Here is a 16,559-nt window from a genome sequence, read left to right as displayed (position 1 = left end):
ATCGCATGAAAAAATCGGAGCCTTCACACAGCAGAACAAATGAATCCGAGAAGTAGACCGCGCTGGCGAGAACGACCACCACCATGGAGCCGTCGATGGAGCTGGGAGGGAGGAGGACATCATGGATAAGCCCCTTCATCACGTCAGACACGACGGAGTCGACCCGCTCCCGCGCTCCTACTTGGCCTGGTTGTTGAAGTCAGCAGGCGCAACGACGGCGGCGTGGCGCTACACAGAGGAATCCATCTACTTTGGCACGAGTAAGCTCCCGGAAGTGTAAAATCAAAGGTGTTTTTGATTATTATTTTGTGATGAACAATTGGGTATCGGAGATTATTGGTTTTGTTATTTGGAATTTATTCACGAAGTGGTTTTGGAGATGATTGGATTTACAGGTGATCGCAGGATTCTATCATTTTATGTGACCGGTCAGACTGGGCTGTGTATGCCGGTCAGACCGGCGGTATGTGCGCGGTCGGACCGGCCAGCCCGCGGTCTGACCGGCCGACGCTGTGTCGGTTTCGGGTTGTTTGTTTGGATATCCGTGATTATTTCATGATTATGACTTCTAGATGGATACTATACGTATGAAATATGGTTGTTTGCTACTAATGAGTCAAGTTGGAGATAGCTTGGTCTTGGAATATGGTTTCTTTGTTTATTTCATATGTAGGTGACTCGATGTCTCGGGAGAGTATTTGCGGTGATGGACCGGGAGTCGGCTTGGGGATAAAACGACGTCCGTGGTGGTCAGAGATTATGCGGGATACTAAGGCTAGAGTTGATGCACGTGGTTGATGGAGATTCCATATGGCATACGATGGAGGTATTGTGTGCGTACGGGATGTGGAGTCGAATTTGGAAGGAGTCCAAATTTGGTACGATTGGTTATGTAAAGTTTATTTATTGTACTAGAGGGTTTCCTAAGGTGTTTAGGACTCTTAGTATGAGTTTGGTTCGTGGCTTTAGGCTAGCTATCTCATGTATAAATAGAGGGGGAGCGTGAGGCTTCCCGGTATCGCTTTAGAGAGCAATTGAGTTGAGTTTTGAGTTAGGGTTTCGAGTTTAGTCGAATATTTTGTAAGGAGTGCTGTTGGTGCACTTTGTAAACACAATGAGAATCAATAAAGTCGTCATCCACTTTTAGAGTTCATCGATTTGTGTTTCACCGGGTTTCGGCGGTCTAACCGGCGATCTACCGTCGGTTAGACCGGTAGCAAGCGGCGGTCGGACCGGCGGCATACGGGCGGTCGGACCGACGGCATCCGAGCGGTCAGATCGGCAAGATAACTTCGGTCAGACCGATCTCCGTCGACTTCGAGGGTAACTTTTATTTCCGCTAAAAGTTTTCGGTTTTTGGGTATACCAACCATTTACCCCCCCTCTGGTTGGCTTAGTTCTTGTGATTCGATCCTACAAGTGGTATGAGAGCCTTGTTTTCTTCTTTGGTTTTTTATCGATCTAGAGTTTTTGCCATGGCTACTCCTGCTAGGTTTTCAACTAAGCCTCATGCTTTCGATGGAACGGATTTTTCTCATTGGTGTAGTAGGATGCAATCTTACATTATGGCTGAAGATTATAATATTTGGAGAAAAGTTTCTTATCATTATGTGATTCCTGAAGCTATTAATACTGCTGCTGAAAAAACTGCTTTTGAACAAAATTGAAAAGCTCGCAACATTCTTTTGAGTGGTATTTATCATTCGGATTATGATCGTGTTGCGCACTTTCGAACTGCTCATGAGATTTGGAATGCTTTGAGTAATTTTTATTAAGGAACAAATAACATTAAAGAACTTCATCGTGATATTTTCAAAAAGGAGTACATTAAATTTGAGATGAAACCTGGAGAAGCTTTGGATGACTATCTTTCTAGGTTTAATAAAATTTTGATTGATCTTAGATCTGTTGATTCTTCTTATGATGCTAATTATCCACAATCTGAGATTTCTCGTCACTTTTTGAATGGTCTTGATATGTCTATTTGGGAGATGAAAGTTACATCTATTTAGGAGTCTGTTAACATGTCTACTTTGACTTTGGATTCGCTTTACACAAAATTGAAAACACATGAGATGAATGTTCTTTCTCGAAAAGTTGATTCTAAGTCGAGTGCTTTGGTTTCTTTTTCTTCTTCTTTGGATGTTGATGCTTCTTCATCTAAGCCTTCTTTTCTTGCTATTTTTAATGCCACATCCGATGATCAACTCGAACAGATCGAGGTGGAGGATTTGGCTTTGGTTGCTAACAGAATTGCTCGAGCTATGAATAATGCCAGCAACAGGAAAAGAGGTGGTCCAAATCATTGCTTTGAATGTGGTTCAATTGATCATCTTCGTTCGCATTGTCCTAAGCTTGGGAGAGGCAAAAGAGAAGACAAAGATGGTGAGAAGACCAACAACAACAAGCCGAAGGGTTCATTCCAAGGGAGGAAGCTGGAGAATCTCAGGAAGGCTTTTCAACAAGTTTGCGCCGCCTTCGAGCCACTAAGTGATGTAGATGGTGAAAGTGGAGATGATGATAAGGGAAAGAACATCTCCGATGTTTGCTTCATGGCGCGTGGTGAATCTGACACAGAGTATGAAGATAATGAGGTAAGTGTTTTTGAGGAAACTATTAATATCTTGAGTGAAAAAAATAAGAAGTGTGAGAAGATGTATAGAAAACAGAAATTTATCATTGAATCTTTTAAATCTGAAATTGCTAGATTAAAATCTCTTCTTCCTAATGATGATAATTGCAAAAATTGTGAGGTTTTAATGAATGAGATTTCAAAAATTAGAGATGTTAATGCTGCACATGATTTGAAAAATAGATCTTCTCTTGCTTATAGTTTTGTTTTCCACACACGTACTTTAGATGAGTTGTTTTTAACTAAAAAGTTGTTGCAAAAATATCAAATTGCTTTACATGCTAGTTTGATGTTTAACATGATTTCTGCTAAAAAGTTAAAACAACCTCATGATGTTTTGGATTGCTCAACATGTAATTTGAATAAGTTGAAATTGAAAGATGCTTTAGGTCGTGTTGAGTACATGGAAGATGTTGTGAAAAACAATGAAGTGCTTTCTTGCCCCAAGTGTCGTAAAAGCAAAGGTGTCATGGTAGATTGTGAAAATTGTGCTAATTTGGAAAAAGAGGTGTCTTATTTGAAAAATTCTTTGCTAAGATTTTCTGATGGTAAAAAGAACCTCAACATGATTTTGGATCAATCAAAGGTTAGCACACATAATCGTGGTTTAGGTTTTAACCCTTGTGCTCATAATTCTAGACATCCTCCTGTTGTGTTAGGTGTTGGTGCTAGAAGTGGTGAGATTTTGGTTAAACCTGATACTAACAAAACTGTGTTTAAATCTGCTGGTATCATGTCTACCTTGAGTGCATCTTCTTCAAAATCCAATGTTGTGCATGCAAAATCTCCTGTTGTTGCTTGTGTTGCTAAATCTTCTAATGCTACCAATGTGTCTAATCATCGTGAAAAATATACTTGTTCTTTTTGTGGAAAAGATGGACATATTGTTGGTTTTTGTTTCAGATTAGCTCATAAACAGAAAAAGGAGAGAGAGATTGCTTTTGCAAAATCAAAGTGGCAAAAATCTGGTTTTCCCTCGAGGAAACCGGTCAGACCGCAGTGGGTCCCGCGGTCAGACCGGCTACTGAGCATCGGTTAGACCGGGCATCGGTCAGACCAGCGGTACAGCGGCAGTCAGACTGGCCCCCGGTCAGACCGGCCACTGTACCTCGGTCAGACGGCCTCGGAGGAATTTTTCTGAAAATTCTAAAATTGATTTTGCACGTGGATATATGCGTATTGGATCTTCTGGTTGTGTGTCTCAGTACTGGATTCCTAAATTTTTATTATCATCTAACCCCAGTACTGAGCCTTCGACTTCTGCTTGTGTGTAGGCTTTGGTGGCAAGGAAGGAGAACATGTGAATCGTGGATTCCGGTTGTTCGTGGCACATGGCCGGTGATAAAAATTGGTTCTCCTCACTCAAGAAGGCATCTAAGACTGAATCGATTATCTTTGGTGATGCTTCTACAAGTGTCGTTCTCGCTACAGGTTTGGTTAAGGTAAATGAGAAATTTGAATTGAAGAATGTAGCTTTGGTTGAGGACTTAAAGTACAATTTGCTTTCGGTTTCACAAATTGTTGATGAAAATTTTGAGGTTCACTTTAAGAAAACTGGAAGTAAAGTTTTTGATTCTTGTGGTGACACTACGTCAGGATAGGCATTTAGTAACATGATTTTGTGTTACTATATCCCTAAAAAGGTGTTACAATGGTCTATTGGAACACATCGGTAAACTGTTACTATAGACTATGTTACTATAGTTTAGTTTGTTGTAACACATTGGACCGTTCTTGTAGAAAAGAAAAGGTGTTACATTAGTGCTATAGCAACACGTATTTATGTGTTACCATACATCATAGTAACACCATTTTTCTAGTTGTACCAACACTGTTTGTAATTTGTTTTTTCACTTGTAGCAACATATTCTGTAACACCTTTTTTACATATTGCAACATAATTACAAAAGAACTGTAGTGCACTTTGTAATATTAATACATTTATTAAGAAAATGGTGTAATAAAGTAAATGCACATACACACAATAGGACAAATAATCATAAACGAAGTGATGTAACCATGATATATTACTTTGCAATAAGAAAGTTTTGATGAGCACTCTAATTACATCATCCCAATTGAAAACAAACAAATTCAGAGTCATGTCCTTTGAAAAGGTAAATACATATTTCGAGCAACAAACTACTAGCAAAAAAATATAGAATATATCTAATCTTATGTAATCTTCATCAGCTCCATATCTTGTTAATTCCATCTTGATGTGATCCTAAAACATGAGAATTTTAACCATTGATCTTTTGAACCTACATAACAAATTTATATATTAGCATTTGGATTGCAAATATAGTATTCATCATATATATATTACATGAAGGTATTATGAGCATACACAAAATGAAGGCCAAGCAATCGACATTCCTTCATAATGGGCATCACCAATTGTCTTGCAGTGCTTTAGTGGCCTTACGAGCTCTTCATCTTCCTTAAGTGGATGATTGACAACCACTTTAGTGAACTCATTACCAATCTCAACACCATCCACTTTGTCTCTTGGGTTACTACTCAAATAAGTAGCATATGCCACAGTTTCTTTGTTAGGATATTTTGCAGTCACCAAGATTATTGTGGTACCAACCTACAATAGAAATAATGTATTCATTAAGAAATATACAATAATTAATTGTTAAACAATAATTTAGTAGTACCATCTTTGTATGTTTTTACTACCTTCATTGAAGAAGAATGCACCCTATTTTGGGCCATGTGATGTGCAGTCTTCTTCTGAGTGTCCTGTTTTTCTGTAGTCTTTGCAAATTTCTCTAAATTTCGGTGCTTCTTTTTATTCATCTATGTTGAGACATAAGAAATTTTGCTACATTACAAAGAGGTCAGAACATATTACATTATAACATAACTTTTGTACTTTGAACCCAACTCTGCACATTAATCTTATAATTAGGAAAAATGGAAGGACATGACATATAATAGTATTTAGAGCATGTAAATGGTATATACAAACCAATAGCACAAATGAACAAGACCAACTTTATTAAGATATGACAAATTGCTTTTAATATCCTTTCATGTTTATCATTCGGTTGCCAACACTAAATGGCATAGATGAAGGGTCCAAAGCTAAACTTGAGCACTAGAAGCTACTACTTAATTTTCAGTTGATTAATGTCTATAAAAATATAGCGGTACTCCTTGAAAAGATTATGTTTATGTTTCACACAAATGATGCATTCACAGATGTAGCATTGCCTAACTAGGAGTTCTCCCAACAACGTGTTTATATTTCACTCTAATATCATAGTGAGATGGATAAAACACATTGAGAAACAAGTACAATTTTAATAGGCATTCAAGAACTACCTCCCGCCGAAGATCATGAGCAAGGTGTGGCTGTGATGATGAATCATCTTGACATGGTGATCCTATGTTGTTATCAGCCTCCTGGTGCTGGTTCCATGATATATAATCCATGTAAAACCATATATAAATTGCATTGCACCATATGAATGAAAACAAAAAATCCTAACCTTTTTGCCACAAAGATCCAGAATATTGTCATGGTGCATATTTTGCTGTTCCTCACATCTTCTTTTGTTCTATAGTGGAATGGACAATAAAAATTTACTATACATGCCAGTATGTGTATTGAGTGTTCAAATAAAATTTATCAATTAGAAACGACAAAATACCATTGATATATTTCTTTGATTACTCATTGAGTCGTCTTGATCAGGTCTACTGCATCGAACCCTCTGTATGTGCACATATTTAAATATTGTTGCACAAAATATGGTGAGAAACATAGAATGCATTACTTTGACATTACCTTTCTATTAGTCCGTACTACTCCCTCTTCAATACCATCATCAAAAGTTCTCTGAGATATTGCCTACAACAATGAAATCAGGAAGGGGTAAGATTTTAGTGTGAATCACATAAATTTTTTATTTTACAAGCATCTACAAAAATGAAATCAGAAGTAGCTAAAAATTCAATGTTAAGGACAAAGGTATTTATAACGTTTACCATAGTTGGTTCACTATTCCCATTACTTGTTCCTTTGTTTTCCAACTCCTCAATACGCTGACCCAGTGTTTTGACTAATTTTTTTAATTCCCCCACTTCCCCTCTAACATGTGTCTCTTCATCCGATGATGAGTCATTCACTGTAGTGATGTTTATGTTCTTGAGATGATGTGATGTACGACCATAAACCTGCTTAGGAACAGGAAGTAATCCCATTCCGTGCACTTGGCCAAGTTTTTCTTTGCCCAATACTTTATTTAGCGCATTACCTTCCCATGCAACTCTTCCTTGGTCATTTTGTGCCAACTCTAGTTGTTCATCGATGAGGTTCTCCAATGTGACCTGCAAGTGAAAAAATATATGCCCACTGTACAAGGTAGATAACATACATATTAGATATTTATGGAAGGATTATGTGTATATGGCATACCACGTGTTGATTTTTATCTTTATCCTTTTTTTTGTGAGTTGCTAAGTAAACCATTGCTCTATGTGGCTGCTTCTTATTTGGATCATCTTGTCTCTGAAAATGAAAGGTAATGTAAGAAAGTAAAGTGAACATGTATAGATGAATTTTGAACAAAACAAATTGGCTCACCAAGTCCTCAGACCAACGAGCATAACTCTTTGTCCCTGCTGAGTGAGGGTTCTGTAACATTGAACGACTTCTTTTGTTCTTTGCATTGAGGGCCTATTATAGAAGCAATGTAGTCTCATTGAGTTCACACTTCCAATGTTGTTTACGGTAGGAACAACAGTACAATATATGTCAATGAGACAATAGTACAGATTGTGGAGCAGATTTTTTACCTTTCCTTTTTTTGACTTCCAATATTTGATAAGTGGAATCCATTGGTCTTTTTCTACATCGTCTGGACAAAGCTTATATAGAGCAGAACGCTTCTTCTTTGGGTTAAAATATTTATCTTTTAGTGCAGCCTTGTATCGCCTCCAATCTCTTCCAATTGATTTCAGTATCCATTGAACGCATGATGGAGGGTACAGGAACTTTGTCTGAAATACATAGGAATAATGAGAGTAGAAGTATTTTAATTTGCATGATTGCGTCAATGGTTAGGCAAGGGATAACAGCAAGTAAGAAAACTCAGCATTGAATATCTGTAAAATACATATAAACATTGAATCGAAAACATTCAGTTGCCATGGATATGAACAGATGCATCAATCTGAGAGTAGGCAAAAAGTAATGACTAGTAATACAAACAGAGCATTATACTTATGCTATTTTAGCGTTTGAGGTACCTGGACAAATTGTAATATTGTTAAATCTCCTTCATCTGCTTTGATCTTTCTCCAGGTCATCTTATCTAATGGACAGTAAGCTCCATTTCTTGCTAATGTGCCCAAAAACTGTCCTAGCAATCCACCTTCATCCCCGATAGGTTGCCCTAATCTGTTGCATTTTACAACTATACGTTTCCCAGGTGGAAGATCCCAAACATATCGCAAGGTTGTCCCCTTCCGCTTCTTCACCTCTTCATCTTGTACTACAAAATTAATTGACATAAGGCTCACTAACTTTAGGTTAACCATATATATGCAATCACAAACTATTTGGGATTCAGGTAGTTAAAGTTTTACCAGGCATGTTGAGGGGCTCATCATCTTGCTGCTCAACATGAATCACCTCGTCTTCATATGGTAGAGGAGGCTCGACTTGTGGCAATGATTGTCCGCTGCTACTTCCCTCTCCATTTCCATGGTGACAGCTGCTATGTACTATGTTCAACCGTTTCTTTCTAGCCATTTTGCCTGCAAAATTGGCTTACTGTATTTCAAGAGCACGAATTAATCTATGTGTAAGTATGCTTGACTATACGGGAATATTGTACCAACTACAACTATCTCTGCACAAGGAGTAAAAGATTAGAAGACTATACAATTATAAGTGTAGTATATGCATGACAAAAAAAATAATGGATGTAGCACTTTCAGCTAGAGAAGAATCCAGAAAAGAACCAAACAAATAAATATTCCTTTTTCTCAGCACCTTCCATTTCCACAGTACTGGAAAGCAAATAAATCATCAATTGCTCTTAAATGTTAAAGCTAAAGCAGAGTGTAATATGGCAGCTACAAGAGAAAAGCTACAGGTTGACCGCCTCTACATGAAAATCATATGCTTTGCAGAAATTGGAAAACTACATCTATTGAAAACTTATGAATTGTTCAAAGAGATAACTATAAATTATAAATGGCTTAATATGATATAACTGGATGCATATAATTGAGCTTAAATGCGGTAAGTACTACTAAACTTTCAGTTAAGACAGGGGCACTATATTCATTATAGACAAGAACACACATATGACCTGCTTGTTTGGGTTTGGAAGTACAGCCAGAGATACGAGCATAACAAATTTTCAGTTCCACATGGTAGAGGTGGAGATAAAAGTGAGAATGAATGCAGTAACCTAAAATTGACTATTTCACACAAGAATCTTCCCCTGCTTCTGTACTTTGCATAAACTTTGATTATTAGTCGGAGCATACATTTTGATTCGGTACTTAGCATTATCAAGATATCTAAACAGGAATATTTTGCACACAACTAATTACATAGATCTGGCAACATAAATCCAATTAACTCATTTCACAATAATGTAGTCAATGTCACTGAACATATGTCATTAACCTGTTCAGATTGTCTAGCAGATGTTACCACAGTTTATCAAATAACTGCATGTTTGATTAGAACTTCAATAATCATCAGTGGGAACTAATTTTGTTTCTTGTACAGAAATAAACATGGAATTTAGATGGTGGTACCGGTGCTTTTCATCAAACACATGGTGTATATAGCTCTAACAGAGAGCAAGCCATCCAGTTTTATTTAACCCTAGTTGATCTAACTCTCAGAAATAAGCATCAGGAATTTTAGAGAGAAGGTACACAAACCGTAGAGAGGAATCCTTTGGTTGAAATGTCGATTCCTGTGACCTGCCCTCACCAAGCACAGGCGAAAAGGATGGGGTGGTTTGGATCTTCAAGTCTGCAGATTCCACAACTCAAGAAATAGGGGAGAGAGTCTAGAGAGATGGCCAGATGAGGGGGAGAGCCATGGCCGGAGGCCCTGCGCGGCTGAGCAGTTGAGAATGCGATCTTGGAGGAGGCGATGGAGGAGTGCTCTGGTGAGAGATAGTGGGGAGCAGAAGACTGAATAACTGATTCCAGGTTGAATGGGGATTATATAGGGAGCTTATTCGTTGAGAGAGATGTGGAGAGAGATTAGCAGGTTTGTTACTCTAATGTTGTGGTACTACTTGGAGGGAAAATTGAGTTTGGCGGGAAGTATTTGGAGGCAAACTACGCATGAAAAAACTCAAGGAATTTCCTTATTGAAAAAAAAAGATACATCTCAATTTTTTTACAAAATTGGTTAATTACTACATTAGTAATTTTGTACCTTACTGATAAAAATTAAGGAAATTCCTTATGTGATTAACGTGATCCCCTAATGACTGTGTCCCTCTGCTAGCTCTCCCTTCATTTTTATTCAGCAGAATAATATTATTTTAAAAGGGTATCTATATCATATAATATGAAACTAATGTTTCTTTTTTTTCCTATTCTTTTTACCCGATTGTTTTTTTTTCATATCATATAATACAAAACTAAGGGGAGCCATGCATTGTACGGACAAATATGCTTTTAGTTTATCACATTTCTAAATAACACCGAGCCTCTAATTAGTAGGTACGGTCCAACGTTTATTATTGGTCAAACTTGATTTATAGGGTCCGATGCTAGGAGAATTTGTAGTGTTAACGTGTTGAGTGCGGCTTTCTAAAGACAGAACTAACAGCGACGCGTCGCTCTCGGGCTCTCTACTGTTGGTGTTGCCGGCGGCTGGCTTTCTAAAGACAAAGACTAATGGTGATGCGTTGTTCTCGGGCTCTCAGCTGTTGGTGTTGCCGTCACAGCCGCCGGGGAGGGCAGCGGCATAGATCTCCTTGTGGAGCTTCACGCACAACATCCCTTACAAATAGACGAATTTTAATGCTCATGTCCTAAAATATAAGTAATTTTATACTCCGACACAGTCTTCGAGATGCATGCTATTTTCACATTATATTTATAAAAATAAAATATTTTAAATAAAAAAGTTACATATTAAGATAGTTTGATTAATGATAAATCTAGTAACCTCAATTTTACATGATTATATTTTTATTTTTTTTATATTAATAGTCAAAGTTAAAAATGGTTGACTTTACATTAGGCTAAAAATGTTTATATTTTGGGATGGAGGGAGTAGTATTTATCTAAAAAGACACATTTGCAATGGCACAGATAAAATAGTGTACACGTGTTCTAGCACTTAAAAATGTGTACACGTGTTCTAGCATTCAGAAGAGTTAGCTTGCATCTCACCTATCTCCCATTCCTACAAAAATAATCATCTATTTCACTCGTTCCTACAAAAGAAAATCTCTCGTTCCTAAAAAATGGCAATCATTTATTTCTCTCGTTCCTAAAAAAAAGAATTGCATCTTATCTGTTTCTCTCATTCCTAAAAAGAAAAGAATTGCATCTAATCTATTTATATCATTCCTGAAAAACATGAAAAAAAAAGAAGTTCCCAGGCTCATCAATTGAGTCTAGAAAGATCTTTTTGCACGTTTCTTTCTCAATTTCCTGGGTTCACTTCTCCTTATCCGGAAGCAGTTGTGATACCGATTGAGAAATACGCTCATCTCCTACGTGTAGACCTGTGCGCTCCCTTCCAATCTTCATCCAATCTAGTCTCGTTCCCCAGCACTCCGTCGTTGACAGGAGCCACCAAAACAGGCCCGAGCCCCTGCAGCGCCGGCCACCGGTCGCCTCCACGCCGGTTCAGACGTGCCCTAGCCGCCCCGGTGGCCTGTCCCTAGGAATCCAGGTCCAGTTCCGACTCGCGCGGCGTGGCTAGCATCCTCCGCGCGTCCCCGTTACATGTCCCTTGTGCGTGCCACACATCAGCAACAGCGACCTCACCATCACATTTTCACTTGGTGTTGGTGGATCTGTGCTTGGTGATCAAGACGGTCAAGACCCTAAGGCAGTCAAGTGCATATGACGGCAGGTTAGCAAATTGTTAAGCACTAAGTTTTTCTATGCACACCAAGTGTTTGTCATTTTTCTTGTACGCAGATGGCATCTTAAAACTTTACCCTGCATCTTATTGTTTCAATTTTTAATCTAGCTCACAGAAACTCTTATATTAACCATATAATTTAATCTGTACAACCAAAAATATTGGCTCATAGTGCAGTTTAATTCCTCAATTGTCATGTAAAGTCCTTAATTCTTTATTCTGATTGCTTTTGTCAATCCCATCTGCAGCAATGTCTGATCCACTCATGTACTGCTTTGCTATTTTTCTGATCTAGCCAGTAGATAAGATGGTCGTTTTCGTTTGGTTCAATTAAGAAAGCATCAGGGCTGCATCGACGCTGTATCTACTGGATCCTAATCCTAAGCTTCCAGGTACAGTTAACCTCACCTACACATGTTCGGTAGATAAATTTCTTTTGGCTTGAAGGCATAATTATAGAATCAAAAATATATAGTGGTTGTTGTCAAATTAGGAACACTCATGTATTAACTATATTTCTTATTTTAACACAGAAAATTGATGGATTTGAATAATATTAAGAAGTTATTGCTTTTCCCTAGACCAAGTGATGAGTACCTTGCTGGAATAGATGGTTTTCTTCAGTTTGCATATAGGGAAAAGAGTCTTGAAGATAATATCCGATGTCCATGTAAGGAGTGTGTCAACAAGTGGTTATTAACACGGGATGAAGTGTATGATCATTTAGTATGTCATGGAATGTTACTTGGGTATAGTCCTTGGGGTTGTCATGGTGAAACCACATCATTCATCTCTGCGAACAGTAGGGGAACAGAGTCACAAAGTAGAGGAATGGATGGTAACATGTGCCAACTAGTGCAAGATGCTTTTGGGAACACAAACAATGACCCTCCAGTGAATGAATATGATGTACAAAATTCTTTAAACAGTGGGCCAGACCATGAAACAAAAGCATTCTATGACTTGCTCCGAGATGCTCATGACCCTTTGTGGGAAGGGTGTGAACTTACAAGGCTGTCATTTCTAGTTCTCTTGTTTCACATAAAATCAGTTAACAAGTGGAGTAATAAATCATTAAATGATTTGCTAGCAATCTTGCAACAAGCAATTCCAAATGGTAAGAATTTACCTGGAACATTTGCTGAAGCTAAGAAGATAATAGGAAAGCTTGGACTTAATTATGTCAAAATTCATGTTTGTCCAAATAACTGCCAGCTTTATGGGAAAGCTAAGGCAAACGATGACTTTTGTTCAAAATGTGGTACTTCAAGGTGGAAAAACAAAGAAGATAAAACTACTTTAACAAAGAAGGAAAGGAGAAGGGTAACCCCAAGGAAAGTGTTAAGGTACTTCCCAATTAAGCCAAGGCTTAAGAGGTTATTTATGCACAAGGAAACAGCTATAGCATTAAGATGGCATGATGAGGGTCGTACAAAGGATGGTGTGTTGCGTCATCCAGCTGACTCAGAGGCTTGGAAGTCCATTGACTCTAGGAATCCCCAGTTTGCATCGGATTCTCGAAACATCAGGTTTGCAATGGCTAGTGATGGATTTAATCCTTTTGGGACATTGAGTTCAACTTATAGTTGTTGGCCAGTTGTCTTAATTCCATATAACCTTCCTCCATGGTTATGCATGAAAGCATCTTCTATTATGCTTGCACTAATAATTCCTGGTCCATCTTACCCTGGAAAGGATTTTCATTTATTTATGGAACCAGTTTATGAAGAGTTATTTGATTTATTTGAGGTTGGAACTCCTACATATGATGCATCTCAAAATGAGATGTTTCAGCTTCGTGCTATAGTACTGTTCACTATTAGTGACTATCCTGAGATTGGGATCTTTGCGGGATATAGTGTCAATGGTGTATTTGCTTGTATTACGTGTCGTGAAGAAACGTGCTCTAAACGTTTGAAACATGGACACAAGTATTGTTTCATGGGACATCGTCGATTTCTTCCTCTGGACCATGAATTACAATATAATGAAAATTCTTTTGATGGAACTGAAGAACATAGAGTAGAACCTCTTGCTTATTCTGAAACATCAGTTTTACAAAAGATAGAGAAAATTAATGATTTTGAGAAGTCAAAAACATGGAAATGCCGTAGTGGCTTATTTTCGTTGCCTTACTGGGACTTGAATGTACTCCATCATAATCTTGATGTAATGCATATTGAGAAGAATGTTTGTGATAACATATATGGGACATTGTTAGGACTGGAAGGCAAATCAAAGGATAATTTACAAGCACGCTTGGACCTACAAGAAATGAATATAAGGCCAGATTTGCATCCCATAAGAAAAGCTAATAATAAGTATTATTTGCCTCCTGCTTCCTATACAATGTCTAAACGGGAGAAACAACAATTTTGCAAAGTTCTCCATGATATTAAGGTTCCAGATGGATATGCAGGAAACATCTCAAAATGTATAAATGTTAGTCAAGGGAAAATTTCAGGTCTTAAAAGTCATGACTGTCATATTCTAATGCAAGAACTTCTCCCAGTTGCTTTGCGGGGTGTGCTTCCTGACAATGTCACTTCTGTCTTATTTGATCTATGTGGATATTTTAGAGAACAGAGTTCAAAAGTCCTGTACATTGATGTGCTTGACAAGTTAGAGGAACAAATTAAAATGACATTATGTCGTTTGGAGATGATATTTCCACCAGGTTTTTTTACCATTATGGTGCACTTGGTTGTTCATTTAGCCACTGAAGCAAAATTAGGAGGTCCTGTGTGTTACCGATGTATGTATTTTGTGGAAAGGTACATTTCTCTCACAAATATAATTTCATTTGTTATCTAGTATAGAATTTTTAACATTTTTAATCTTTCTCTTTATTTATGTAGGTATTTGAGTGTATTAAAGTCATATGTGCGTAATAAGGCACATCCTGAAGGATGTATTGCAGAAGCATATTTGGCAGATGAGTGTATGGCATTTTGTTCAAGATATCTTGAAGGTTTTGAGACAAAGCATAACCAGCCTACACGAAATGATGATAATGATGAGTCAGTTGCATGTTCAGATGATGAATGCACACCATATCTTTTTCCTCATGTTGGAAAACCACTTGGCAAGCCGAGAAGTTATGTTATTAGGGGCTTGACTAAAATGCAAGCACATAGATATGTGCTCTTCAACTGTCCAGATGTCAACCCATACCTTCGGTATTAGCTCAAGATCATACACTTCATCACTAATCATTTTCTTCAAACCATACTTCATGACACTTTTTCCTTTTACAGAACTCATGCTGATGAGATTAGAAGAACATATCGGCAAGGCCGCATCATCCCAAAGATTATCGAGCGTATCCAAAATGAAAAATTCCATGAATGGTTCAGAGCTCATGTAAGTTTCGTTTTATTATCATTTAGATCAACAAATAAAATCATGACTAAGTAATCCTATGTACACAGATAATGGATCTAGAGAGGGAAAATGGCATATGCAGTGTCAAGAATGATCATAGATGGCTGGCTCGTGGTCCGATTGGTCCAGCAAAAAGATATCGTGCTTTCAATACCCGTGGCTTCCGGTTTAGGCCTAAACATTTGGATGGAGTGACACAGAATAGCGGAGTTGTCCTAAGTGCAAAAACATCCAGTTATACTAAATCAAGTGACACAAATCCAATATTGGGTGATCTAACATACTATGGTAGAGTCATCGATATTATTGAGCTAAATTACTCTGGACAATTTTCAGTAGTACTGTTTAAATGTGAATGGGTTGATGTTGTTTCTGGAAAAGGAGTTAAAAAAGATAAGTATGGTTACACACTAGTTAACTTCTCACATCTCATACATACTGGAGAAAAAGTTGAGCATGAGCCTTTTATTTTCCCCAATCAAGCAGATCAAGTTTATTATGTTGATGATCCAATGAATCCTGGGTGGTCTGTGGTAAGGAAGAACAAACCTAGAGATATATATGACATTGGTGAGGATGAATGGGCAGGTGACATAGAAATTGAGCCATTCCATGTTTCACACCTTGGTGGAATGTCCAGTAATGCAAACAATTACAAGCAATGGGTTAGAACAGATGTTGAAGGAACAACAGTAGATGTTGATAATAATGCTTTGAATAATGAAGGATAACAGAGGAAAATAGTTACTCTTTCATGATTTATTTCATTACTTCAAGGTATATGCAATTACCTGATCTAAAACCTTTTGATGGATTTATTTTTGTTAGCAAAGGTGCTTCCAGTTTTAGAACTATCGAAAGCTCTATCCAACTGAATGCATCTAAATCCAACAATATTTATGGTCTTTTAATTTAACTTTTCTGCCTTTTTGGTGTACGGTACAACTATTAGGTCCACTGGTTAAGTATGATCTTACATTATGTTCTTGTGAGAAATATGATTACAAGCGTAGTGGATGAATAATTTGTGGTTACCTTGGCTATTCTTTCTATTAAAAGATAGCAATAATCGTTGTGTTTATATTTATTTCTGATTGATTAAAACCTGTTCATGCATGTTCATGTCCATTCTTTGCTCTATATTGTTTAGTTTCAGGTCCATTATTTTGATGCAGACGCAGTTACATTGGCAAGGTATCAGTCTTTCTAGATTCTATTGATCAGCTCGCTATCTCCATGTCTTCTTTAACAACAAAAGAAATGTCATGTCTTTTGTGGACCCCCGTTTTTATAACAGGAATCATTCGTGTAAACAGTACCATTTCCCTGGATCAAGTAGTCTGGTACACACGAGTTCATAGCTGAATTACCAAAAGCACATACACGAGAGTCTGGTGCTAATTATTACATCATAAGCCCGTAGGCATTGTCTTAAATCATCGG

The 16,559-nt window shown here is 37.6% G+C and overlaps 2 protein-coding genes across 2 annotated transcripts; one reads left to right on the top strand and one right to left on the bottom strand.

The window, feature by feature from the left end:
- Positions 1-4,970: 4,970 nt before the first annotated feature.
- LOC127756289 (uncharacterized) lies at positions 4,971-8,402 on the bottom strand. Its single transcript, XM_052281671.1, has 9 exons — positions 8,237-8,402; positions 7,898-8,142; positions 7,445-7,648; positions 7,233-7,325; positions 7,065-7,157; positions 6,635-6,976; positions 6,435-6,497; positions 5,321-5,440; positions 4,971-5,228 (listed from the first exon to the last, which is right to left on the bottom strand). The coding sequence occupies exons 1-9, from the start codon at positions 8,400-8,402 to the stop codon at positions 4,971-4,973; spliced, it is 1,584 nt and encodes a 527-aa protein (XP_052137631.1).
- Positions 8,403-12,563: 4,161 nt separating this feature from the next.
- On the top strand, positions 12,564-15,847 carry LOC127756288 (uncharacterized). Its single transcript, XM_052281670.1, has 4 exons — positions 12,564-14,353; positions 14,591-14,911; positions 14,990-15,095; positions 15,164-15,847. Exons 1-4 carry the CDS (start codon positions 12,564-12,566, stop codon positions 15,845-15,847), a joined length of 2,901 nt encoding a protein of 966 aa, XP_052137630.1.
- Positions 15,848-16,559: the final 712 nt, after the last annotated feature.

The sequence above is a fragment of the Oryza glaberrima genome, chromosome 12 (genome assembly GCF_000147395.1).
Source record: "Oryza glaberrima chromosome 12, OglaRS2, whole genome shotgun sequence".
Lineage (NCBI taxonomy): Eukaryota > Viridiplantae > Streptophyta > Magnoliopsida > Poales > Poaceae > Oryza > Oryza glaberrima.
Note: the sequence above shows the minus strand (reverse complement) of the source record. Positions and strands in the feature narration are given on the sequence as shown.

Bases quoted from the DNA above. Each gene is read 5' to 3' on its own strand.
- LOC127756288 (XM_052281670.1), top strand. From the start codon at position 12,564: ATGGATGGTAACATGTGCCAACTAGTGCAAGATGCTTTTGGGAACACA. The intron at 14,354-14,590 runs GTTAGAGGAACA...TTATTTATGTAG, and splicing joins TACATTGATGTGCTTGACAA to GTATTTGAGTGTATTAAAGT. The intron at 14,912-14,989 runs GTATTAGCTCAA...TTCCTTTTACAG, and splicing joins GATGTCAACCCATACCTTCG to AACTCATGCTGATGAGATTA.
- LOC127756289 (XM_052281671.1), bottom strand. From the start codon at position 8,402: ATGGCTAGAAAGAAACGGTTGAACATAGTACATAGCAGCTGTCACCAT. The intron at 7,326-7,444 runs GTAAAAAATCTG...CTTCTATAATAG, and splicing joins GGAAGTCAAAAAAAGGAAAG to GCCCTCAATGCAAAGAACAA. The intron at 6,977-7,064 runs GTATGCCATATA...TTTCACTTGCAG, and splicing joins AAGATAAAAATCAACACGTG to GTCACATTGGAGAACCTCAT.